This window comes from Felis catus, chromosome A1 (genome assembly GCF_018350175.1).
Source record: "Felis catus isolate Fca126 chromosome A1, F.catus_Fca126_mat1.0, whole genome shotgun sequence".
Classification (NCBI taxonomy): domain Eukaryota; kingdom Metazoa; phylum Chordata; class Mammalia; order Carnivora; family Felidae; genus Felis; species Felis catus.
In genome coordinates, this window is record NC_058368.1 from 190214128 (window position 1) to 190240522 (window position 26395).

At 44.4% G+C, this 26395-nt stretch overlaps 1 protein-coding gene across 7 annotated transcripts in view; it reads right to left on the minus strand.

Annotated features, from left to right (window-relative positions):
• Window positions 1-26395, minus strand: part of CYFIP2 (cytoplasmic FMR1 interacting protein 2) — a 128703-nt gene that overhangs the window by 92787 nt on the left and 9521 nt on the right. For 4 of the 7 annotated variants that reach the window (XM_023260157.2, XM_023260160.2, XM_023260174.2 and 1 more), the window contains exons 2-9: window positions 22865-22962; window positions 21593-21764; window positions 14823-14962; window positions 13228-13317; window positions 7873-7950; window positions 6080-6181; window positions 2510-2691; window positions 617-713 (exon numbers count right to left, since the gene is read on the minus strand). In XM_023260157.2, coding sequence (XP_023115925.1) covers window positions 617-713; window positions 2510-2691; window positions 6080-6181; window positions 7873-7950; window positions 13228-13317; window positions 14823-14962; window positions 21593-21659 — 756 coding nt within the window. In that variant the 5' untranslated portion in view covers window positions 21660-21764; window positions 22865-22962. The remainder of the gene's footprint in view (window positions 1-616; window positions 714-2509; window positions 2692-6079; window positions 6182-7872; window positions 7951-13227; window positions 13318-14822; window positions 14963-21592; window positions 21765-22864; window positions 22963-26395) is intronic. The other 3 variants (XM_023260164.2, XM_019839827.3, XM_023260171.2) reach the window with 2 other exon arrangements.

Genomic DNA, 26395 nt, shown 5'->3' on the forward strand with positions numbered 1-26395 from the left:
CAGCCAGGGTCCTGCTCACACTCTTGCTGGTGCCCGTTTAGGCTGACCTGACAGGTGAGCAAGACGGGTTACATTAAGTCGGGCAGAGCTCGAGAGTCGCAGCCGAGGGCAGTGCCTGGCAAAGTGGTGGCAGTAAGGAGAGCTGCAGCAGCTCATGCTCTTACCATTTGTCACACTCTGTCTACTAAGGGCATTTAATACGGGGTCTCATTTATGGCTCACAACAGTCCTAGGAGATGGAGTCTCATATTCTCAAAGAACAGCCCCGTCTTACAGATGAGGAAACTGAAGCTTAGACCTTGCTCAAGGTCTCACAATGGGTCAGTGGAGGGTCCAGGATTAGAAAACAAGGCCGTCAAACTCTAGAACCCATGCTCTCAATCCTCACTCACGTGGGGGCAGAACAAAGGTGAGAAGGCTTTCAGAGAACAAAATGTGCAGAGGGTAAAAGGGTCATCTGTGGCTGGGAGACGAGACTTAAGTCTGCTAATTCATGAATAGGAAGTGGAGATGTTAGATCTGGACTGAGCTCCCCTACTCATGGTCCACCCACACTTCAGGCCCCTGCCTGTGTCCTGGGACACCAGGCCAAGATGAACAAGGAATCTGCTACCACCTGGGTGATCCTGTTGTGGTTGGCCAGGAACATGGAAAGGTTCTGCGACTCCTGGATGGACTGGGGGTCTGCCATCTTCCTCAGGAACTGTGCCGCCCTGTACACGGTGTTGCAGAGAAAGATGCTCAAGTGTAACCAGCTGAAGCCGGGCCTCACGGGCTCTTGCTCCTACCTAACCCAGAATTTCACTGCCCCCTGAGGTGAAGGAGCTCTGAATATCACAGGGGACTCTAACATCAAAGGAGAGTGTGTTCTGGGGTCATTTCGTCTGGGGCCATGTACACCCTTGTGATAAAGGTACCTCAAATTAAGAGGCAAGATTATACTGCATGTCAAAGTCAGCAAGTTTAAGGCCAACTGGCATCCTATCAACCAGCCCGAGGTGGCAAGGCAGGGTGAAATGAGCATCCTCGCGCTGTGCCGTGACCTGCTGTGAAGCTGCACAGCGGTCATGGAGAAGAACCCCAGGCAGTGGTTTTGAGTAGATTATGTTATTTATAGAAAACCTCCAAGTTTCTAAAGCAAAGCACTGCATGGAACACAGAAGTCTGTTTCACCTAACAGGATTACAGGGGAAGGGATGATGGGTACGGGGAATACACACAGGACTCGAAGGGGGAACACCATGGCACCCTGGACTTTTCCAGCCTGACCTGGTGTCAGTGCGGCCTGTGTTATGGCAGCCTGGGAGGGCACGGACAGGACACCTGCCTTGCTCACGACCCTAGCTGCTCTACAGAGCATGTCACTTGTGACCAAAACTGGGGAGAACGGGGGTGGGGGTGTGGGAGACATTATACTATGAATTGTCTACGAATCTTTGTGAAAGCTGCCATTTCTGAGCCAGGCTGGAGATGGGGCTCTGCCTGCGGGCATCCCTAGGTTTCATACTTTGCTCAGGAGGATAAAATCACGAGAAGCAGGTCTGTTGTCTGCATTCTCCAGTTGCTCCGGGGCCCTGGGAGGAGGTGACTCAAGGAGGAGGGACTCTCTTCATCAGGGACACAGGAAATCCTTCCCAAGCAGTGTCCAGACACTGCAGGGCTCATCTGAACCTCCACAACATACAGGAAAGATACCTGTTGCTTCGGGGTGGCTGGATCCTAATTTCTGGAGAGTGATAACCTCTCACCCACCCTGTCCTTCTTTCTTGCAGGCTGACACTGGCCCCCGACTGACTCTGAGGACAAGCCCCTGAGCTGCAGCCCCCACTCCCACCAGTAACTGATGGAGGGGTGCACGCACTATCCAAACTGGGGCAATGACCATCCTCCATGGGACTTTGGCAAACATATATGAAAGAGGCTCCCCGTCTTTCCTTTGAAACTGGGGCAGCTACGCTGGTCAGAGGGAAGCTTACAGCTGCTGCTGGCCACCACCGGGCACAGGCCTGCCTGAGCAAGAAGCTGCTATCAAGGAAAGTCGAGCCCAAGAGAGAGGTACAGGGCATCAGACCAACATCATCTGAGTATCCAGATCCAGATCCAGTGAAACTTTTCAGTTCTGGGAGCCAATCCAGTTCCTTCTTTTACACAAGCAGTTTGAACTGGCTGTCTGAATCTTGCAGGAAACGACTGATGTGACCATTTTCTGATTATTTTCCTGGTCCCACACTGCATGGGACCACAGAAACCGCTACTGCTCCACAGGTAGGGGATAATGAGGATTTGATGCCATCTTGAGACAGAACGCTGACAAAGAGCCAGTTCTCCAAGGACTCAGCTCTGCATCCTAGTCCCCAAACTGCAAAAACTGATAGAGGCCCAACCCTGCCGTGTTGGAGAATGGCCAGTTTGGTTCTGGAGAAGGAGCCTAGCAGAAGGGCTCTATCCTCTGCCTCCCTCCCCTAAGCTGGCTACCCAGGCAGAGGGGAGTGGGGGAGGGTGCCCTGACCTCTTGTAGGCAGAGTGGTCGTTCTTGACGCTGCACTTCATATTCTTCAGCTCATCCAAGACGGCGAACATGTTGATGAATTTGCCCAGGGTCAGGAGGTAGGCCTCGGAGACAAAGTCCTTCCTCCTCTCGGCATGGCAAAGGCGCTTCACCTCACTGCAGAACCGCTCGATGGCCTTACGCTGCAGGCAGAGGGGCAGCAGGTGAGGACGGGCAGCCCAGGGGGGTTGGCTCACTGTGCTCTCTGTGCGGAGCAGGACCAAGGCTTGTTCCCCGGGGGCTCTAGTCAGTGCCTGGACATGTAGAGGGAGTCATAGCTGCTGGGAGGTCTTTCTCAGGGGAGTCCCTAATTCCAGAGCTCATTTCTAGAGAGCAGCCTGGAACCTGCGGCCAAGTGAGTCAAACCAATCAATTCGTTCACCATGCCCTCTCTGAGAAGCATGATGTCTTACTCAGTTTTGTATCTAGCACCTAGGACAGTGTCAGGCACCAGATGGTAGAAGGTTAGGGACCAAGAGTAAGACAGACATTCAGAGAGAGATGCTAAGGCATCCAATTGAACATCTACTATGTGCCAGGAACTATTCTGGGTGCTGGAGTAAAGTAGGGAACAAAACAGAAAAAAAAGTTTCTACCCTAAGGGGCTTATATGCTAGGGAAGGCAGAGAACAAAACAAATACTCCATATTAGAATGTGATACACATTATGGAGAAAAATAAAGGGGAAAAGGGAGGGCAGAGAGAGTTGTACACTTTAGTAGGAAGATCAGAGAAGAAATAACCAAGATGTGACTTTTAGAAAAAAGTTTGAAAGAAGAAAAGGAGAAGGACAGGGATAACTGACAGAAGTGCATTCTGGATGGCCAGTGCAAAGGCCCTGAGGCAGGCGTGTGCCTGGCATGTTTGAAGGATGAAAAAGTCAGTGGTGGAAGTGGAGTGAGCAGAAGGAAGAAACTGGAGATGGAGAGGGACCAGGGCCACTGGCTCTTGCAGGCCTTTGTGAGGGGTAGGATTTCCACATTGAAGGAGTCAAGGAGAAGTGGGAGGGTTCTGAAACAGGATAACACGGTATGAATTGTATTTTAAAACGGTAGCTGTTGCAGTGCGAATACACTGTAGGGGGCAAAGGTAGAAGCAGGAAGAATCGTTATAGAGAAACAGGGAAATGAAAATATGTCCTCTCAAAAATGTATGCATGGATATTTACAGCAGCATTGTTTGTAACAGCCCCAAAGTGGATATAACCTAAATAATAAATACATAATAAATACTAATAAATACATAAATAAAATGTGGTAGTTCCATAAAGAACAGTATTTGATCATACATTTTGGTATGTGCTACAAGATGGATGGATCTCGAAAACAGCGTGCAAAGTGAAAGAAGTCTGTCACAAAAGGTCACATATCATATGATTCCATTTATATGCGATGTCCAGAACAGGCAAATCCATAGGGACACAAGATAGATTAGTGGTTACCTAGAGCTGGGGCACATGGAGGGTGTAATGGGTGGCGGTGAAAGGGTTATGGGATTTCTTTTTGAAGTGAGAATGTTCTCAAGTTGATTGTGGTGGTGGATACACAACTCTGTGAATATACTAACAAAAGTTGTTGAATTGTCCAATTTAAGTGGATAAATTGTATGGTAGGTAAATTGTACCTAAAAAAATCTGTTACCAAAAAAGGCAGCTGATCAATAACAAAAAACGGCTAACGCAGCAATTCAGAGAGAGACAGAGAGAGGAGGAGGTGGAGGAAGGAGAGGAGGGGGAGGAGAGGGAAGGGGGGAAATTCCTGTGAGCTTCACTCCACAGATTTGGTACATGCTACCCGCCAATCATTCCTTTCCTGCAAAGTGCAGCCCAAGCCACGCTTCCTCCTTCCAGGGTCTAGGTCCAATAAAACTTTTTGTCATGACGGGAATGTTCCATATCTGCACTGTCCAACACAGGAGTCACTCACACGCTACTGAGCATGGAATGGCTGGTGCAATGGGGGAATGGAATTTTAAATTTTATTTAGTTTTAATGTAGAGAGTCCATATGGCTAATGGCTCCTGTGTTAAACAGCATAGTTCTAAATTACTGCAGATCCTCCCTTCTCTAAATATCTCATCAGAAGACCCTTAGTTAAGACCCTTAACCCTTAGTTAAGCACTTAATCAGTCTCTGGGTAGTTTTTTTTCTCTCTCGGACCTGCCTTCTCAAAGAGATTAGGCTCCTAGGGGCAGGTCCAGGGTGCCAGTGACAGCAGCTGCCATTTGATAAACTGGCTCTGTAACCAGAGATCTACTTGGCTCTTTACAAACAGACCTCATTTATCCTCACCGCAAACCTGAGATTCGGCATGATTTCCAAGGCGAGAGAACTGAAGGTGCCAGATGTTAAATAACTCACAGGCACATAAGGACAGGAGAGTAGAACCTTGGGTTTCTCTGCCTGGGAAGCCGGCCCTCCTGGCCTGGACGGCATGCACCTGCACCTTCCCCAGACATTCCCGTCTCCCATCCTGGCCTGGGCAGAGCTGGGCGCAGGGCAGACATGCGGCCAGTGCTTGCAAGTCTATTTGCGAAGCTCAGCTCTACAGCGGAGCATGCGTATGCATGGAGTGTGTGGTGGGACTCCCGCCCCAGGGTACAGACTGGTCTTGAAGCGTTCATCCTGCATTGCTGACACAACCATGATAATCAACCTGTCTGCAAAGGGATTTTCCCTTTGCCACTCCTGTTTAAGCAGCTTGCCCTCTTACCTTCCATTCGTGGAGGCCCTTGGCTCTCTTTTCTCTTTTCTTCCTTAAATGATAGTTCTTCCTGGCTTCCCAGCTGGTCTCCCTGCTGTCACTCTTCCCTCCCCTCCACCCCCACCCACCTCCCATCCATTTTCCACACAGCAGCCAGAATGCTGCTGTAAAACCTCAAATCAGAACATGTCACAAGACACCCCCAGTGGCTTCCGTGGTGCTCGAGTAAAATCCACATATTCTTTTTATGTCCTACTTCCTGGCCCACAGTGCCCGGTAAGGGCCTGTCTACCTCCCCCCATCACCTTTGTCACTCGTCCCTTCTCAATCTGCAGTTTCCCTGGTTTCATTCTATTTGTTAAACATGCTGTGCTCCTACAGGCCCCAGGACCTTTACCTTTGCTGTTCCTTCCACGTGAAACCCTCTCCCTCCAATCATCACCCGCCAGCTTCTTTCTCACGATACACGCGTTCAAATGCCACTCCTGACAGCCCATCCCTAAAGCTGCACTATGTCACAGACACCCTGCACCCCAGAGTTATTATGTTTCAGTTTTATTTACTCACAGCACTTACTACACCCTGAAAAGGACTGAATATTGTTTACTGTCAGTCTCTCGTACCTGAAACACACGCATGTGCTCACTAGGATGTAAATCACAGGGAGAGAGGGAGGCTTGTCTGCCTTGCTCACCAACGGGCACGTCAGGGGTGCTCCAGAAGTATTTGCTCAAAGAATGAATACCACGGCTCAAAAATCCAGACCCCAGCATCTGGCAGAGTGAGGCCCTCTCAGGTCCCCTGATTCAGACCCACCCTCACCCCTCACCTGGAAGTACATGAACTTCATGAGCTTGGTGACCTCTGGCTCCAGCACCTCCACTGTCTTCTCATAGATCTCAACCCGGTTGGGCTGCTCATTGCATTTCACCTGTGGGGAGAGAGGAGCTCACACATCCTGCCTTGCCAAGGCAGCTCTGGTTCACGTCTGTTGTCTTATTATCAGGGCCCGTCTGCACTGTCATAGGCATCTCGTTTGGGATGATAAATGCGGTGGTCACCCTAGTGAGCAGAGGCCGGGGTAGCCCTGACTGTCGGGTATGGCTTGGAGGAACAGAACTGCCTGCCAGACACTGGCTGCAGGCAAGAAACCAGCTGGTCCTGAGAACGGAACCCTCCTTCCCTTCAATCTGTTCAGTGCCCTGGCCTCGAGCTGTACACACGCCTACATCGATCTGCACGTTCTCCTTCCTTCAGTCTTTCCCCACTCCTACCCCAGTGGAGCCCCACCAGGTTCTAAGCAGAGAAAAATGTTCCAGCCACTGTTCCAGATGCACCCGGGGTGAGGCCCCCTGGCCAAACTTGGCTTCATCAAGAAACCCCTTTTCTTTGCCCAGTGGTTTTCAACACATCAGTATCACATGGCAGATGTTTTCACAGCATGCACACCCGAGACTGCTAACTGGTCAACTGAAACAAGAGTGAGCAAAAGATAAGCGCGAGGACATTCTTCACATTGTTGCTTAGAGATTCTTAAAATGGTAGCAATAAGTTAAATATCTACCAGTCAATGATTAAATGGATAAAATATGATGCATTCATACAGTATCATTATAAAGCCGCTAGAAGGAATGAGATAGATCTACGGGAACTGACATGGAAAGATTACTACCATAAACTGATGGGTGAAAAAACTTGCAGGACACGAAGTGTAATTCAATCCCATTTTTTGTCAAACAAAACACAGAACAAAACTGCGTGTGTGTTTGTGTGTCCATATATAATACAGGCATAGGGAATCTAAGAGTTCAAAGCAAACTGTTAATAAGCAGTTAACTCTGGGGGCTACGATTAAGGGGAAGAGAGAGGAATAGTTTCTGTTTACTTTACACACCTGTGGTTTGTTAACCTTGTTATAATAATGGGGCCCATGAATTATAGGATGATGGTAATTATAGTAAATGTAATATCTGTATGAGTCAACATGAAAAAGTAATAAAGAATTAGGTGGAAAAAGCAAGAGGCAGGACAATACAAATACAAAACACACTTTTATAAATGATAATTTCCAAAATAATATTCATAGGGACATTTATGATATTCGAGGGAAAAGATCCACGCAGCAATGTATGCATGGTGACTATGCTTTGGTGGGAGGTGGGTCCAGGTAGTGGGGGTCAGGAGGTGGGGACATCTTGCTTTTTACTTTATCTCTTTCTGCAATGGTCTGGGTGTCATACAGGTAGCACATACTGCTTTTGAAGTAATGGACAATTTTTTAGGTTTATTTATTTATAAATAATATAAGGAGAGGCAGAGAAAGAGGGAGAGAGAGAATCCCGTGCTACGCTGTCAGCACGGAGCCTGGTGTGGGGCTCCATCCCGTGAGCGCGAGGTCATGACCTGGGCCAAAGTCGGACGCTTAACTGACTGAGCCACCCAGGTGCCCTGAACTGATATTTTTTAAGTTGTCTTCAGTCTCATGGGAAGCGCTCCAGATGTTGTGAGCAAGCACCCTTGGGTAAGAGGCCCTGCTTCCTTCCCTGCCATCTGGAGAGGCTCAGCTGTCTGGGAGGGGGTGAGGTGGAGGGCCGGGAGGGCACCCGGCGAGGACGGTCTCACCTGGGGGATGGCCCGGGAACAGCTGCGCCAGGTATACAGCATGACTGCATACTCATGTCCTTCCTCCAGCATTTCATTCTGAAAAGCAAAACACACTTGGCAGGGAGAAACCACACGCACCGGAGCCAGCAGGCTCCTTCACAGCGCCCCAGATCCTCACGACTCACGGTGGTCTGGGGATCAGCAGCATCCACACAGCACGACCTGGGAAGCTTAGTAGAAATGCAGAGAGTCTTGGGTCCCCGGCTGGGCCTATGGAATCAGCATCTGCATTTCAACCAAACTCCCAGGTGACTCCTACTCCCAAGGTGCGCAACTGAGCTTGAGAAACCCTGGCCTAAATTATCCTCCTCAGACATCCAAGGGCTCTAGCAGCAGGCCACATCTTTCCAAGACGGATGGCCACCTGAGAAAGAAGAAGGCAGGTCTGTTTGTGCCAACAGCAAAAGTTGTATCAGGCATACTGTTAGCCAGAAAAAAGCAAGTAGCAAAACAGTGTGGACGGCAGATAGGTTCAAAAACCAAACAAAGAGCAATAATTATGAAAGTATGTTGTTGTGTACTGACAAATATTTGGGTGCAATACGCCCCAAGCTGGGAATAGCAAGCTGTCTGTGGGGCTGGATCAATGGGGGCTTTCACTTTTCGTATTATAGAGTACTCTTTGCCCTTTTATAAGAACGCTTGCTACTATTTCAGAAGCAAGAAAATGAGTAAGATAAACTTTTAAAAATAATGTACGGCAGATGGCAAAACCAATAACAGCATGGAAAACGAATCTGAAAAATACAGCGATGACTCACCTCACCTAGCAAGTGCTAAGAGTCCTAAACTCAGGGTCCAAATTATCTGGGCTCAAATCTCAGCTTCCTCACTTGTTAGCCCTTCCCTTTGATCTTCAAGAAATCACTTAACCTAAAATTCTCCATTTAGTATCTGTTTAATGACAATGACAAAAATGACCTCTGAGAATTTTATGAGAATTCAGTGGATCTCTCTCTCTCTCTCTCTCTCTCTCTCTCTCTCTCTCTCTCTCTAGGTGATCTGTAAAGGGAGGTGAGAGTATTACTAGGAAGAAGACAGTCTGGCAGTTTCTCAAAGAGTTAAATACAGAGTTACAATATGACTGCAATTCTATTCCTAGGTACACACAGTCAAGACAAATGAAAACATAGGTCCACACAGAAACTTTTTATTTTTTTACAGTTTATTTATTGTGTGTGTGTGTGTGAGAGAGAGAGAGAGAACATGCCAACAGGGGAGGAGTGCAGAGAGAGGGAGAGAGAGAATCCCAAGTAGGCTCCTTACTATCAGCAAAAAGCTTGACGTGGGGCTAGGTCCCACGACCATGAGATCATGACCTGAGCAGAAATCAAGAGTCAGACACTCAACTGACTGAGCCACCCAGGCGCTCCCATATCTACACAGAAACTTGCACACTTGTTTGTGGCAGCATTGTCCTAACCATCAAGAAGGGGCAACAACCCAAATGTCCATTCACCGATGCCTGGATAAATAAAACGTGGAAATGTGGTACAGCCACACAAGGGAACAGTGTTTGTCTATAAACAGGAGTGAAGAGCCTATCCGTGCCACAGCACAGATCAACTCTGAAAACATCGTGCCGGCCATAGAAGGCCACATGTGTCATGACCCGTTTAGATGAAATGCTCAGAACAGACAAATCCGTAGCAAGAGAAAGTAGAGTGGTGTTTGACAGGGGCTGGGGAGAGACAGGAATTGGGAGAGACTGCTAATGGGCCTGGGGTTTCTTTTAGTGCTGCAGAAATTAAATGGTGGTGACAGTTATGTGACATTGTGAATTTTACGCTATATGACGTTCACAAAAGAAATAAAGAAGTATTACTAGACCAGCTCTCTTGTAAATGTTCCCACTGATATGAAAATGAACCTTTACTGATTTTTTTATTCCATGTATTGCATCTATTTCATAACATCTCCCTAGCGCAAGATCAGATTTAATTTGGAGTTTATTACTTACTGTAGTTTTGTTTTCAATAGCAAATGTCACTGACGAGTCATACTTTCAATTCTTAATTTGGAGAACTTTAAAAATCAATAACACGTTGTCCTTGAGACCAAAGAAAACCAAGATCAAGCCTGCGGGTCTGCTACTGCTCTTGCTTCAGAACAGATGTCAAAAAAGGGAAATGACAGTAACATAGGAAACATGTATTTACTTATTAGAACCAAATTGCCCACCAGCAGGGTGAGGATTCCAACTTTCACTCACTGAGTGCTTTACTGAGCACCCGCAGGTCCCAGGCTCTGTGCTATGTGCTGGGAACAAGGCAGCAAACAAGGCTCCCTATGAATAGTTCAGGTGACCATCAACCAGACGTGTATGCCTGGAGTACAGAGGTCAGGATGCTGTGGTAGAAAGAGCCCTAAGTGGGGCCTCAGGAGACTTAAGTTCTGGTCCTGGCTCTGCTTGGGCTCACCTTTTGCCTTGAAAATGGCACCGATCTCTCATTTACAGGTAAAGGGTTGGCCTAAATCACCTGGCTGCAATTAGTCACCTGGAGAACTTTGAAATCCTGATTCCCAGGTCATGCCCCACCAGAGCTACATCATTATTCCCAGGGTAGGGGCCCAGGCACTGGTATTTTTTTTAATGCTCTCAAGGCAATTCCAGTGTGTAGCCCAGAAAAGGAAATTTGGATACAGAAAGAGATAGCATGCATGTGCACACAAAGAGAAACCCTAACCCAGGAAATCAATGAACATTTTTGTCTCTGTGCCTTTGCTCATGCTGGTTCCATAACCTAGTGTGCCCTTCCTATCTCATCTCTCACAGAGAAACCTCTAACTATGTGGGACAGCAGAGTTGCATGGAAGGAGATCAGACTGGGAATCCTAAGACTTGAATTCCAGTTTCAATCCTGTGATTTACTAGTTGCGGGATCATGAGCTTGTTAACTTCCCTAGGTCTGTTTTTTTCATCTCAAAAGTGAATATAAATGCTCCCTTTGCAAGTCATAGACTGTTGTAAGGCTCCAATGATACTATATATGAGAATATCTTATACATTTTAAATCAAGTGTATGGTTAACATATGTGTGTGTGCATTTTGTGTGTGCGTGTGTGCATAGAGTATACAAGGCCTACTCAAAAGCCCCTTCCTTCATCAAGCTTTCTCTGACCCTCTCAAGGACCCTTCAAAAACAGAGAGGTTGGAACTTCTACCGTATCATTTACCTTTAACTTTGTGCATTTCTATTTGTCTACACAGACTAATCTAGAGCACAGGTTTTGTAGACAGACAGACCTGCATTTGGCAATGTCACTTGTTAGTGGCAGGACCTTGAGTAAGTTACTTAACTTTTCTGAATTTTAGCTTTTCCTGTTTGTAAAATGGATATTGTAATAAAACTTGTCTCACAGAGTGGGGTGAGAACTAATTCAAACAGTGCATTTAAAATATCTGCACAGAGAAGACATGAACAGACATTTCTCCAAAGAAGACATACAGATGGCCAACAGACACATGAAAAGATGCTCAACCTCACGGATCATCAAGGAAATGCAAATTAAAACCACAATGAGATATCACCTCACACCTGTCAGAATGGCTAAAATCAAAAACACAAGAAACAACAAGTGTTGGTGAAGATGTGAAGAAAAAGGAACCCTCATGGACTGTTGGTGGGAATGCAAACTGGTGCAGCCACTGTGGAAGACAAAATCAAAAAAAGAAATACTATATGATCCAGTAATCACACTGCTGGGTATTTTCCCAAAGAATATGAGGACAATAATTCCAAAGGATATATACACCTCCATGAATTTATTGCAGCTTTTTTACAATAGCCAAAATATGGAAGCAACTTAAGTGTCCATTGATAGATGAATGGATAAAAATGTGTCATGTGTACACACACACACAAACACACACTGACAAGGAATATTATTCAGCCATAAAAAACAAAAAGGGGCACCTGGGTGGCTCAGTCAGTTGAGCATCCCACTCTAGATTTTGGCTCAGGTCATGATTCCAGGGTCATGGGAATGAGCCCCGTGTCAGGCTCCATGCTCAGTCCCCCCGCTCTGTCCTTCCCCCGCTCTGTCCCTCCCCCCGCCCCTGCTCTGTCCCTCCCCCTGCTCTGTCCCTCCCCCGACTCATGCTTGCTCTCCCTCCCTCTCTCTAAAAACAAAATAAATCTTTAAAAAAAAAAAAAAGAACAAAATCTTGCCATTTGTAATCTTGCCATGGATGGATCTAGGGAGAATACTACTAAGTAAAATAAGTCAGAGAAAGACAAATACTGTATGATTTCACTTATTTGTGGAGTTTAAGAAATAAAACAAATGAACAAAGGAAAAAAAAAGAGAGAAGCCAAAAAAAGAGACTCGTAACTATAGAGAGCAAACTGATAGTTAGCAGAGAGGAGATGCTGGGGGGGGGGGGGCGGTGGATGAAATAGGAGAAGGAGATTAAAAGCACACATATGAGGAATGCTGGGTAATATGCGGAACTGCTGAATCACTACATTGTACACTTGAAACTAATATAACACCGTATGTTATCTACACTGGAATTTAAAAAATGTAAATAAAATATCTGCACAGAAAGTGTTCAATAAATGGTAAACTTGTCTATTTCCCACTTGCCTCATTGAGAATCAAGACTGGCCCCTCTCTGACCTTGCATATCCCCTCATTTAGCACAGTCTCTGCAGGTACCAGGTGCACAGTATTTGTTGCACGAATGGGGCTGGGTATGGTCAGGCAAGACTTTTAGCATATAACTGATACAGTGAGAGAGGTCCATTGAGCTGCATGAGGATTCTGGAATTCTTCAAATTCTGGTGCTGTGTTAGAATAAAATCAATGAAAGCCCAAGAGGGAAGTGAGTGATCCCTCACAGATGGGTCACATACGGACCCATCAGACCATTGATGCCGCTTGTGAATGATTTAGGCCACCACCTTCCTTGAGTCAATAATATGTTATTCTACAGACACCATCTCTCTCTCTCTCACTCTCTCTCTCTCTCTCTCTCTCTCTCTCTCTCTTTTGAGAAACCTTTTGCTTTGGTCAAGAGACAAATTGCCACACAGCCAGTAATCTATAAAGTATAAGGTAAGGCAAGATCTAATGATATGCTAATTCAAAAAGCTACAGAAGTTCAGGGATGGAGTGGGATCAAATTGGGCCCTCCTGTGGGTAGAATTTGCACGGTTAGAAGACGGGGGAACATTGTGCCCCAGGCACTGGGAGGGGGTGGGAAGCACAGGGGAACAGGCTTCTGGAGAAGGGTCTGATTGAGGCAGGCAGCTCTCGGAGTAGCTGAGCACTTGCCCCTCCTGTGCTGGCAGGGTCACAGCGACTTACCATGCTGGAATGGACCGTAGCCTGCTCAATGTACCTTGCAATTCCTGTGACAAATGCATTCCTGTCCTCAAAGTTTGTGTCAAAGTTAGCCTGTAGGAATTAGAGGAAGAAACATTTGTTGGTTGGAAAACAAGTCCAAGGCGGCTGGGTGTCCAGGGAACCCCACCGCCAAAAAATGCCACCAGACTCTGTGGAAACCTATCTCTACACCATGCTTTGATCTTCCCCTGAGAAAATCCAACTCTGACTCACACTGGGCAGGAGCTGGCTAAACAGGGCCCGGATCTGCTTCTTCCCATTGGTAGTTAACCAGATTCACCCAGCTGAGGCTTGGAAGCAAATGCTTAAACTACATAATCCTAAAGAGCTGTGAAAAGTTAAGATGCGCATTGTTTTCATCCAGCAGTTGCCAAAATAGTTACCTGAGGCTGCAGATACGCACGTACAAGGATAATAACTGCAACATTTTTTTTTCTGATAGAAAAAACTGGAAACCACCCCAACATCCATTAACATCAAAAGGCTAAATCAATAATAGTATATCTGTACGATGCACTTATAAGTACTATGTGGTGGTTAAAAACAAAATGATAGCATTGTAGTACTGTTATGGAAAAGTATCCATAATAGATTTCAAGTTCAAAAAGCCAAACCACAGAGCAATTATCTACAGTATGGTTCCCTTTTGGTTAAAAACATCTAGATCTATACATAATATGTACTTATAAGTATAGTAAAAAGGGCTGTGTGTGTGTATAGTCATAGAGGGAAATTTTTATTTGTTATACTTTTCTGTATTGCTTGTAATAAAAAGATATGCACATAATTAAAAATTTAACCTGGGTTAGAAGACGTGAACGAGCCAAGTTTGTAACTTGAACCTTTAGGAATGTGCTTGATAAAATCTAACTACTGAATGAAATTACAAATATATTATGCATTCATATTTAGTCTCATTTAGCAGCCTCAGAACTTAGAAAAGGTCAAACACAGCTGAAAATTTTATATTAACTTGTTCTTTCCTAACGTGGCATACTCGCCCAGCATGCCCAGACAAGGGGCTATTTGCAAGGCTCACTCTGGCTCCCCTGATGCCCTTCCAGTCACACCCTGGGGGGTTACGGTTTTGAACAATCTGATACAGTTTATCTCAAGCTCCCCTCTCTCAGGCAAAAGCAAACAATGGTGAGCGACTTCCCTGAGCCATTAGCTGCTGTGGGGAGCTGAAGAGCTCTTCTCACATACATGAAGGAAAAGTAATTACCCAGGCAGGCTCTAGAGGTTTCTAAATTGTAATATTTAATTCATGAGATCAGAGCTGCCAAAACCTTGGTTGATGCTGCAGCAAGAACAGCCGGGAAGGTATTTGGGGTCAGAGCAGATCAACAAGCCTTCCCTGGGGAGGAGAAATAGTCCTGGTATTCGTTTACTAGCTAATCTATTCCTCATACTCAGCTCCACCAGGGCACAAGGGACTCCATCAGCTCAGGACCTTTCACCTTCCAGATGCAGACCTCCCCCTTCCCTATGCCTTCAGGGCACACCCACCGAGGGGATCCGGAGTTCTGAACTCCCCGGTGCTCTGGGAGACTGACCTGGTACATGATGGAGGAAGGTGGCGGCTCGATGCATGGCTGCTGGTCGGGGAGGGGCAGCTCTTCCAGCAGGTCCACGTTGGACAGGGCATCTTCCAGGGTGACGTGGGTGGTCATGGCTGCAGTTTGTGTATTCTGCACTGAAGGAAAGGGAGAGAAGATAGGGTGGAGAATGTCAGGAATGTCAGGGGTGCAGGGGTGCAGGGGTGTCAGGGGTGTCGGAGGTGAGAACAGTCTCACCCGGTTCAGCCTCCTTCCAAAGAACAAAGGGGGTTTATTTACATGCATTGAGACCACTTCCACTTGCTACCTCTTCACAAGGTGCCTGCAACCCGTGCCTGATATTTGAGGATCTCTTTACAGTTTACAGGGTACTTTTTTATGTCTATTGTCTGGACTAAGCCTCACCACAACCCTCTGTGGTCAACATGGCAGGTGGTAAGGCAGCCACGTGACTGATGAAGAAACAAGACTCAGAGCAACTATATGTAGCACCCACACAACCACGCTAAGGGCAAAGGGCCTCACATAGTGCCTGATGCTAGACGTGGGCCTCGGCCAGCCCCCAGCTCTGGTCTTCGGGAGGATATGTATCCGTTTCACTCCTAAATAACCACACAGCACAAATACCCATGAGGGAAACAGCCATGATTATCAACCTGAATCCAGGGCCTAGGTTTTACAAGCTCATTAAGCTGGGACTACAAGAATTCAGACTCCAGCGAATTTAACCTTACTTGCAAACACAAAGAGCCATGGTCTTCCTTGGCCTGGGGATGTTTTGTGAGGCACACCAAACAAAAAGCCCTAAACGGACATTTCCGTGTCTTGGGCCCTGGCAGAGCTCACTGGCTTTGATGAGAGCTTCACAAGGCAGTGCAGCTGATGGGGATCTGAACAACACAGTTACCCAACTCGAGCTAACTACTATTTTAAGAACTCAGCACCCAGCAAACAGAATACTCATTTTTTAAAAGCATACGTAAAACACTGATAAAAAAAAGATCATGACTTAGGCTATAAAATAGGTTCTCATGAGTTTCCCCAAACATGATGTCTTAGACGTCACATTCACTGAGTAGAGTGCAATACAATTAGAAATCGATAAGGCAAATCATAGCCAAAAACCCTCTCATACCTATGATAATTTATAAAAACATACTTCCAGGCTACTCATACCTAAAAAGGAATTCAAATAGAACCATACAACATTTAGAATTGAGCATAAATAAATGCCTTAAATGCATTTAGTAGAAAATAAAACAGTGAAACTAAAAGAACCTAATTTTCACTCCAAAATCTAAAGAAAGAATAAAAATCAACCCAAAGAAATGAGAATGCCGGGACCACTCATTACAAAAGCAGAAATAAAAGAAGCAAAGTACAGAGCAAACCAAAACTGAGTAGACCATATGAATAAAAGTCTAAAGACTGAGTTTACTAAGAAGGTTCATATTAATAATGAGCTGACCCTTTAGCACACTTGAAAGGGAAAACAAAGAGAAAGCCCACTGTGTTGATAGGCTTGCAGCCCTCCCTTTCCCTCCCCAGTCCCAGGCAAGTGTGAGTGGGGCTTAGGGGCTGGAAGTTCATTAGGAAATGAACTGTCCGAGACCAGGGCAGAAAGGACCACCCACATGACAGGGGCGGCGGTCCAGGGGCTGTGAGAGGCTGACCAGCTGCAGAGTGTAACCAAGGGCGTGCTGCCCCACACTGGCGTCTCCTTCAGGCCCACAGCTGGGGGAGCAGGTCAGGGCTGAGCAGCTACGCAAGCTTCCATTTCACTGAGTTTTCTAACACACCGCCCTGCCGTGCAGGCTGGCAGCAGCGAAGGCCACATCCAGTGAGGGCACAGGGAGCTCAGATGTGACTTGCCCTCTGTCCTCTGGAGGCGTTTGGCCTCATGAGGTTGGTTTCAGGTCCTCTCCATACTTACGCTTCTTCCTATTCTCTCCCCTGAATTCTAAGTGTGGCATTCACAGCAAACCATTTGCCAATCCACATGCAAAAAATTGTCTTCTTTCTTACATTAGTATTTTTTTTTTTAGTTTATTTATTTTGAGAGAGAGAGCATGTGTGCCCATGAGAGCACGAGCAGGGGAGACGCAGGGAGAGAAGGAGAGAGAGAGAAATCCCAAGCAGACTATAGAGTCCAGCATGGGGCTCAAGCTCACGAACCATGAGATCAAGGCCTGAGCTGAAATCTAGAGTCAGACGCTTAACCGACTAAGCCACCCAGGTGCCCCTCTTACATTAGTATTAAGTTCATTTTATAGGAGGGATTAATAACTTTATAGAGAATAGTGATCTACAAGTTCCAAAGCCCTAATAATTCTCTTCACTCAAATAATAATAATAATAATAATAATAATAATAATAATAATATTTTTTTAGCCCTTACTCTCTGCCAAGCACTCCACTATTTGAATCTTGCATCAACCCTATAAAAGTAGGTGCTATGATTATTCCCATTTTACAGAAGAGTCAAAAGAAGCTCAGAATTTAAGTAATTTCACAAGGTCAAGTGCTGGTGAGTGTGGAGCTGGGGTTGGAACCCAGGTTTCTCCAGCTCCAGATTTTGTGCTGCCTTCCAAGTGCTCAGACTTAACACTGCAAGGCTACTCATCCTGATGAAGATCGATCTCACACCAGCCTCTGTGCTTGATCTTTTCAAACACTATGCCTCAGTGGTTCTGGGTTCCGCTTGTGCCAAAGAACTGAAGGAACAGCTTCTTAATAATAAAATGCCTGGGCTCCATCCCTAGGACCTGAAAGATGGTCTTAAAAAAAAATAGCCCTATCTTATAGTAAGAGAAGTCCAGACTACATGGAGATACCGTATCTCACTGATAGATTTGGCAAAACCCTGTAAGTCTGATGACATATACCTGTTGACATGTACTTCTGTGGAGAACCAGGTCCTCTCAAACATTGTTGGTAAGGATATAAATGTAAAATGGCACAAGGAAGGAAATCTGGCAATATCTAACAAACTTGTATGAGCATTTTATTCTTTGACCAGCAATCCCACTTCTAGGAAACTATCCCAAAGACACTTTGATAAAAGCACCAAAAGACATATGCACAAGGCTATTCACTGCAAAACTGCCTGTAATAGCAAAAGACTGGAAAATGAAAATGTCCCTCAACAGAAGACTGTCTGAACAGACTATGATACAGTCACACAGTGAGGTACAAGGCAACAGTAAAAGGAATGAGGAATCTATCTTACCCACAACTGTGGGGTCATCTCCAGGATATGGTGTATACAGTATACTGTCATTTATATAAGAAATCAGTGATGCATATACACACACAAATATTAAACAAACAATGGAAGGATAAACCATCTAATTTTAAAAAGTGGCTACCTATGGGGAAGAGTGATAAGTAGGAACATGGTTAAGGGGTTGGGGATAGAGGCTAGAATTCTTTGAATATACCTTGTTTTGTAGATTTGACTGTGAAACCATATATTTTATATAATTTAAAATAAAATTTAAATTTAAAAAGCAACTGCCACCCCCCACCAAAGTAAAATAAAACAAATAAAGGTATATTTATATTAGTTGTTGGCATAACTACACAGAAAGGACCTATTCCAAGTGATTTTAAAAATTCAGAAATTTGAGCCTACATTTCTGGTAGGAGATACTCTAAAAACAATGAAGTGTTGTAAAAAATATCTCGAGCTTTTTTCCACTAATTATACTGGTGTGCTGTTGCAGTGAGAATGTCCGAATGCAGTGTGAGGTAAAATAAATTAGTAATTATGGAATGCTCTACCATCCCTGGTGGTGTTGAGAACTGGCATTCTTGATGTGAGAGAAAGAGATATAAGACCACATAAACCAAATAGTCCTGAATATGAATTCGAGGTTATCAATAAGAAGTCATCACGTTTTAACTTTAAATAGACATACATACGTCTGTCTGTCTGTATGTGTGTGTGTGTTTATTTCCTAGTTCTGTGCCCCAAAAAGACAAAGACACAATGACCAACCCATGAGCAATGAGCAACTTGAGTGCCAGGCTGTGGTCTGCAAATACCATTTCCTGCTAAAAACATCAATGCTCCTTGGAGAAACAGCTCAGTCCAGGTCTGGGACAGGAAGTGTGTAAGAAAGGCTTAGAACAAGTTGTCGCAGCAGAAAGCAAGGAAGCAGCTCTCTATCTATGACTATGTCTGAGGGACCCAGGAGCCAACCTGAGGCAGCTTCTGCTGGCCGAGGATGGGACACTGTGCATCAGTTAGCATAACTCAATGCACCTGACGCAGTGTCAAATATGTCTACATCCATGAGATCCTAAAGATACCTAATAACATTTTGGTTTTTATTACTTTGTTATTGTTGGAAGATGCCAGTGAACCAAACTTTGTGTTGAAAGTAGGTAAATAAAAGGAAAAAGGCAAGTATTTAATGTGCTTTTCCTATACAAACCGACCACTGGATAACCAAATTGCAGCCCCTAAAATGGAGAGAGGCACTGATTGATCATCAACTGCTAACATCACTAAATTAAAAGACAATGAGACATTAGGTGCCTCCTGATGGAAAACCATACCATCATCTTATGAAAAACGCTGGACCCAAAGCGAAACGCTGGAGTCTAATCAAGCCTTTGACACTCATTCACAAGAAATGTATAGGACAGAAAAACATCTTAGAATATCACTGCATTGATATATCACCACAGTGATATAAATAGTAAAATACAACCTATGGGAAACTCTGCAGGACAAATGACTCAGTGTCTTCAGCAAATAAATTCCATGGGGGAAAAAAAGACATGGAAGGGAAGCTATAGCCCGTTATCAGACTATCGCAGTGTGTCCATCACCTTATTTGGATCCTCTTTCAAACAATCCACCATAAGAAAACCATTTCTGAGGGAATTAGAAAATTTACTAGTAACTGGGCATCTGATAACATTAAGGAAATAGTGTTATTATTTTTGAGATATAACATCAAGGTTGTATTTGAAAAGAGTTATCGCCTAGAAATGCCTACTAAAATACGGATAAAATGATACAGGGGTTTGCTTCCAAATAATACTAGAGGAGGAGGACGTGAGTAACAACAGAAGAAACAAAACTGGCCGTGAGTGAATAATTGTTAATGCTATGTGATGCTTACACAGGGATTTATTATATTTTTCTATCCAATTTTATAGAAGTTTGAAAATTTTCACAGAAACTTCAGGCTCAGTGTATATACACTACCAGCTCTCATCCATCGTCTCTTCTTTCACCTTCCCTGACTCCTACTTGCCATGGTCTTTCCCTTCGTCTTTCTCATGCAACCTGCATTTCTTCTGGACTTTTCACAGGCTTGACAATAACTCACCTACCAGAATAATCCCTAAGGCTTTCCCTTTAACACAGTAAGATGCCTGCACTTCCCTTGAAGAGAATCAGCAAATGACCAGCCTACAAGCCAGTGAATTAGGAGTCTTTATTTCAGTTAATGCAACCTTTCTTTTCTCCTTCTAAATGAAACTTCTCTACTGGATTCCTGGGTTTGTTTGCAGATCATTCACTGCCCAAGGGAGGAGGAAATCAGACATTTTCTTTTAAATGTTTATTATTTTTGAGAGAAAGAGAGCGAGCACGAGTCTGGGAGGGACAGAGAGAGAGGGAGAAAGAATCTGAAGCAGGTTTCAGGCTCTGAGCTGTCAGCACACAGCCCGATGTGGGGCTTGAACCCATAAACCGTGACATCATGACCTGACCTGAAGTTGGACGCTCAACCCACTGAACCAGCCAGGCACCCCGGAAATCAGACATTTTTAACTCATCCACTATAAGTCACTGCCAACTCCATCCACATCAGTCAGAAAGAAAAAAACATTCTTGAGGTGCCTGGGTGGCTCAGTCGGTGGAACATCCAACTTCAGCTCAGGTCATGATCCCACAGTTTGTGAGTTTGAGCCCCATGTTGGGGTCTGTGCTGACAGCCAGGAGCTTAAGCTTGCTTCAGATTCTGTGTCTCCCTCTCTCTCTCTCTCTCTTCCCCTCCCCGGCTCATGCCCTGACTCTTTCTCTCAAAAATAAATAAACATTTAAAAAAAAAAAAAGAAAGAGGAAACATTCTGGAAATTTTAACATGTATACGTGAAAATAAGTACTTGTTTTCTGGCTCAAGTGTCCTGCCTATTATGCAATCTTCCAAGTGAGAATAATTCTTCATAGTCAGTCAATGAACATGTGACTCTTTTGCTACTTTGGAAGAGAAATTAATAAAAATACTTAAAAATTAACTGCGTTCTGGGAGCATCACTTACCACACACAGCTACCACCTCCCAGGGTGGGGTATTCATGGCAGATTTAAACTCAGCATCTTTCTAACAAGCTCAAACACAGTGGCCTGGTTTCACCGAGAAGTAAGAACACTGGTCTCACGGGCCATCTGCTTCTGAGAAGGGCTTTAGGGGCACCAGGGCTGGGATGACCGACGGATGCTGGGCAGGAGGGATGGGCCCCACGAGGGCCGGGTGGGTGAAAGGAGAACCTGGCTTTGGGAATGCAGGTTCTGACTAACCACACCCTAAACCCTGCTACTCTGTAAGCGAAAGAGTTGCACTGTCATTTTCTATTTGACTTTCTGGAAGGAAAAGGAAAACATAGGAAGATATTTTTACTGAAGCGGAATACCAGGCTAAGTATAGCAGTTGCGCTTGAGCTGCGGGTTCAAACCCATCATCTGCCATTTACTAGCTATATGACCATAAGCCTATTACTTAACCTCTCGAGCCTCAGTTTCCTTACCTGTAAAAGGGTGATACTTAACAACAGTCCCTGCCCTCAGTGACTTACTCTGAGGGTTATATAACATTACAGGATGTGGAATGCTGCCCAAAGCAGGCACAGAGTAAATGTCAGCGGGTGGGTGGCCTCTTTTTAAACAGAGTGAATGGATGGATCAAATCTTGCAACAGTTCTGTAAGAAAAGAGGGCATTATTATTATCTCCACTCCCAACATCGCAACTCTATAGGTCTTTCATACTGATTTCCTCAGTCACAACTACCCTGCAGTTTCAAGAGGACAGGTGTTGCTTTTGCTGTTTTTCTAAGGAGGGCCCGGTGTTACTGAGAAGTGAAAACGGTCTTTCAAGGTCATGTGGTCAGCTGGTGGCTGAGCTAGAGCAGAAAGGGGATATCTTGACTCCCAGTTCTGTGCCCTTTCTTCTAGACCACACCTACTTTTGTGCCTTTATAAAAGGCATACCAAGGACTTTCCTTTGGCTGCAGTTTGGCCGCTTTGTCTCTGCTCAAGAAGAACAAGATTCTGCCAACCCAGAAAGATTAGGGAACTGTCACCTTTGGGTCTCATAAATATCAAAAGGCCAGGAAATATTCTCCCTGAAAATCTATCCAGTCAGAAAGCAAACAGCACAGGGGCGCCTGGGTGGCTCAGTCAGTTGAGTGTCCGACTTCAGCTCAGGTCATGATCTCATGGTCTGTGAGTTCCAGCCCCGCATCGGGCTCTGCACTGACAGCTCAGAGCCTGGAGCCTGCTCTGGATTCTGTGTCTCCCTCTCTCTCTGCCCTTCCCCTACTCATGCTCTGTCTCTCTCCCTCTCTCAAAAATAAATAAATATTAAAAAAAATTTTTAAAAAAGAAAGCAAACAATACATAATTTCAAAAAATCATAAATATATATTTATATTTACAGATATTATATAAGTAAATATGTAAATAAATATAAAAATATAAAAAGGAGGCTTAGACTCTCCCCCTTAAAAAATATATTCTTGAGCAGCATTTCACGGAGCAAGGAAATTCAAAGAAGGAATCTGGAGTGTAGCCTGCTCTTCCATCATGAGTGTATGCTAAGTGTGTTGGGGACTGTGTGGGGCACCCAAGTTTGCTGTGACAGGATGTGGCTCCACAGGTCAGTATTTCCCCTGCTGCTGAGACCCTTTCACAGGCCAGAGTCAGCTTCTTCACAGGTGTGGGGGCCAAGCAGGGACACAGTCACCTGTGCACACTTTACAGGATTTCCATAGATGGCACCAAAATGGACTGTGTGGCTTACCCTGAACAGGCTGGAAGGAGTTTTATAAGAACACTGCACTTATCCAGTGGTCAAACCTTGTGGCTCCAACCCCCGTCACAGCACTTTTAGTGTATTGCCTGTGGATAAAATAAAGCCATGGGTGAGGCCACAATGCTGAGCAAGAAGCCTCACAGTGGTAGAGGGAAGGGAGAGGCAGAGCTATGCAGGATGGGGAGGGACCACACAGGTGTGGGAATCTGGGCCACATACAGAAGCAAAACTCTCTCTCTATATTTTAAAATTTTTTAAATGTTTATTTATTTTTGACAGAGACAGAGACAGAATGCAAGTGGGTTAGGGGCAGAGAGAGAGAGAGAGAGAGAGAGAGAGAGAGAGAGAGAGAGACAGAATCCAAAGCAGGCTCCAGGCTCTGAGCTGTCAGCACAGAGCCTGACGCGGGGCTGGAACTCACGAGCTGTGAGATCATGACTTGAGCTGAAGTTGGTCACTGAACCGACTGAGTCACCCAGGCGCCCCAGAACTCTATATATTTCAATAGCCTATAGAAGCATCATCAATATCACAGTACACAGAAGTCACCAAATTCCTCATACACTGCCAGAATGATCCTAGTGCTGGAGGAGACTGAAAGAAATGGTTACCTCCTTAAGAGGCCTTTCTGACTCTCCTACCTCCTCTCGGAATTCACTTTCTCCTTTGGCCCTCATTAAACCCAGCGTGTCCCTACTTTCAGGGCATCCATAATGCTTTATTACACATTTTATCACATTTTCTCTCCTTGCCCTAAATGAAAAATTCCCCGAGGGCAGGAGCTGTGTCTAACTCACAATCAGCTTCCCAGTACAGTATGAAGCACACCCTTGCAACTACATAAAGATTTATTCAATGAGTAGATTGGCCATTGAGCCCAAAACATCAAGAATTACATTGCTATGTTCAAGATACCAGGATTTGAAAATTGGGGAGCAGAAAAAGGAATATAAATAGGAAAAAAAAAACTGTTTATATTTTAGAAAGAACTCCATTTTGATGGTTCAAATATTTAACATTTGAGCACTTAAAGTGAAAAGCTTCAATATTTTGTAAACACTTATCTATGAAATTAACTCTCTTCCTTCTATCACCATACGACCTTGATTTCACTCACCCTTCAAGGTCTCTCCCTCTACCACATGATTGTTCCTTCCTTCCCTGGAACTCCCAGGACTTCTTAAGCGTTGGTGAGGCGGTGAAATCCGAACCCTCATACATTGCTGGTAGGAATGTAAACTAGTGCAGCACTTGGGAAACAGTGTGGCAGTTCCTCAAATTTTAAAACCTAGAGTAGCCATGTGACCCAACAATTCCACTCCTAGGTACATCAGCAGTACCTCCCTTGTGATGCTTTCTGCCTGAGAAGGGTCATGAGTACAGATACTTCCTCTTCCCATGTCAGGGCAACTGTTACTAATTGATAATGTCTTTATTTCTCAGAGTTCACAGGCAGCCTCAGAATCCTTCTCACGAAATACAGAACTCCAGGGGGCCAGTAGCAAACAATCTGTGTTCGCCCATGAGAGAAAACATATACGCCCTCCCTAGGGTGGAATGATGCATGCATGTGTAAGCTTCATGAGGTTAGAGACCATTTCTCACCCATCTCTGAAAACCTCAGAGACCTTAGCAGAGTGCTGAAGACAGATTAAGCACTGAGGAATTATGGGATGAGAGAATACACGAGCATACCCGAATCCCCTGACAACATTGGCAAAATGACATGACCTGAATTGGCCATGTCTTCATTTCTAGTTTTCCCATTCCTTCTCCTTCGCTACTGATAACACAGATAATTTAAATGGAATATGCAGTCATGCCCTATATAAGCCTGTACAATTATTTACTTAATATTTTTTAAAAGACTTTTCACTTTTACTCTATATATTAGAAGGAAGCTCATATTACAACCACTAATAGAGAACCAGTATCACTTGCCATAAACCGAGGGAAACTAAAAACAATGAAAACAATGGATGTCATCTGGAAATCATCTCATGTCCAGCACCGATACGTTTGTGAGAGGTGGTTTATCACGTGAGAGTGGGATGGTGAACTGGTTAGAATCCTGTCTGCCACTATTGGCTGTGTGATCTTGGGAAGATGACAGCACATTTCTGAGCCTCATCTTCTTCACCTCTGATATGAGGAATAATAACAGTTCCTACCTCATAGATTTTGAAAAACAAAAGCCCAATAATCCATGTAAACAGCTTGGTAAGGTAGAGAGTGCTCAATAAAAGTTTCCCAACAAAACCAAATCCAGCAACAGAGAAAAAAGATTATGTATCATGACAAAGTGAGACTTATCCCAGGAAAGGAAGACTGGTTTAACACCAACATCCCCCAAATCAATTAATGTGGGGCACCTGGGTGGCTCCGTCAGTTAAATGTCAGACTTCGGCTCAGGTCATGGTCTCGAGGACTGTGGGTTCAAGCCCTCCATTGGGCTCTGTGCTGACAGCTCAAAACCTGGAACCTGCTTCAGATTCTGTGTCTCTCTCTCTGCCCCTCCCCGCTCATGCTCTGTGTGTGTGTCTCTCTCTCTCAAAAATAAACAAACATTTAAAAGATAAATTAATGTGATAAGCCATATCATGGAATAAAGGACAAGTCCCACAGGATCACCTCAGTACATGCAGAAAAAGTATTTGACAAAAATCTCATACTCTTTCACAAGAAAAACATTCAACAGACTAGGAACAGAAGGGAACTTCCTCAATGAGATAACGGACAGCTACCAAAAAATCCCATGGCTAATATCAGACTTAATGGTAAAAGACTGAATACTTTCCCCCCGAAAATTAGGAAGAAGACAAGGATGTCTACTCTCTCCATTTCTATTCAACATTGTACTAGAGGTCCTAGCTAGGGTAATTTGGCAAATTCTACATACAAAATCCACTAAAAAACGATTACAATGAATAAACATGTTTAGCAAGGTTGCGAGATACAGGATCAACACACAAACATCAATTATATCTCTATACATTAGCAATGCACAATCAAAAAAATGAAATAAAAATAATTATATTTACAACAGCATCAAAAATAATATAATATTTAGGAATAATTTTAGCAAAATAGAGGTGTAAAATGTATACTCTGAAAACTGTAAAACATTGTCACAAAAATTAAAGACCCAAATAAATGGAAAGCTCTCCCATCTTCACAGATTGAAAGACTTAATATTGTTAAGATGGCAACCTTCCCTGAATTGATACAGATCTAATGTAATCCCGATCAAAATCCCAGCTGGTGTCTGGGAAGAAACTGACAAGCTGATTCTAAAATTCATACAGAAATTCAAAACATCCCTAAAAAAGAACAAAACCAGGGACACACATTTCCCAATTTCAAAACTTACTACAAAGCTACAGTAATAATTAAAACAGTATGGTAGTGGTATTAAGATATGGAACAGAATTGAAAATCTAAAAATAAACTCACATTTATGGTCAATTGATTTTTAAAAACAATTTTTTTAACGTTTATTCATTTTTGAGACAGAGAGAG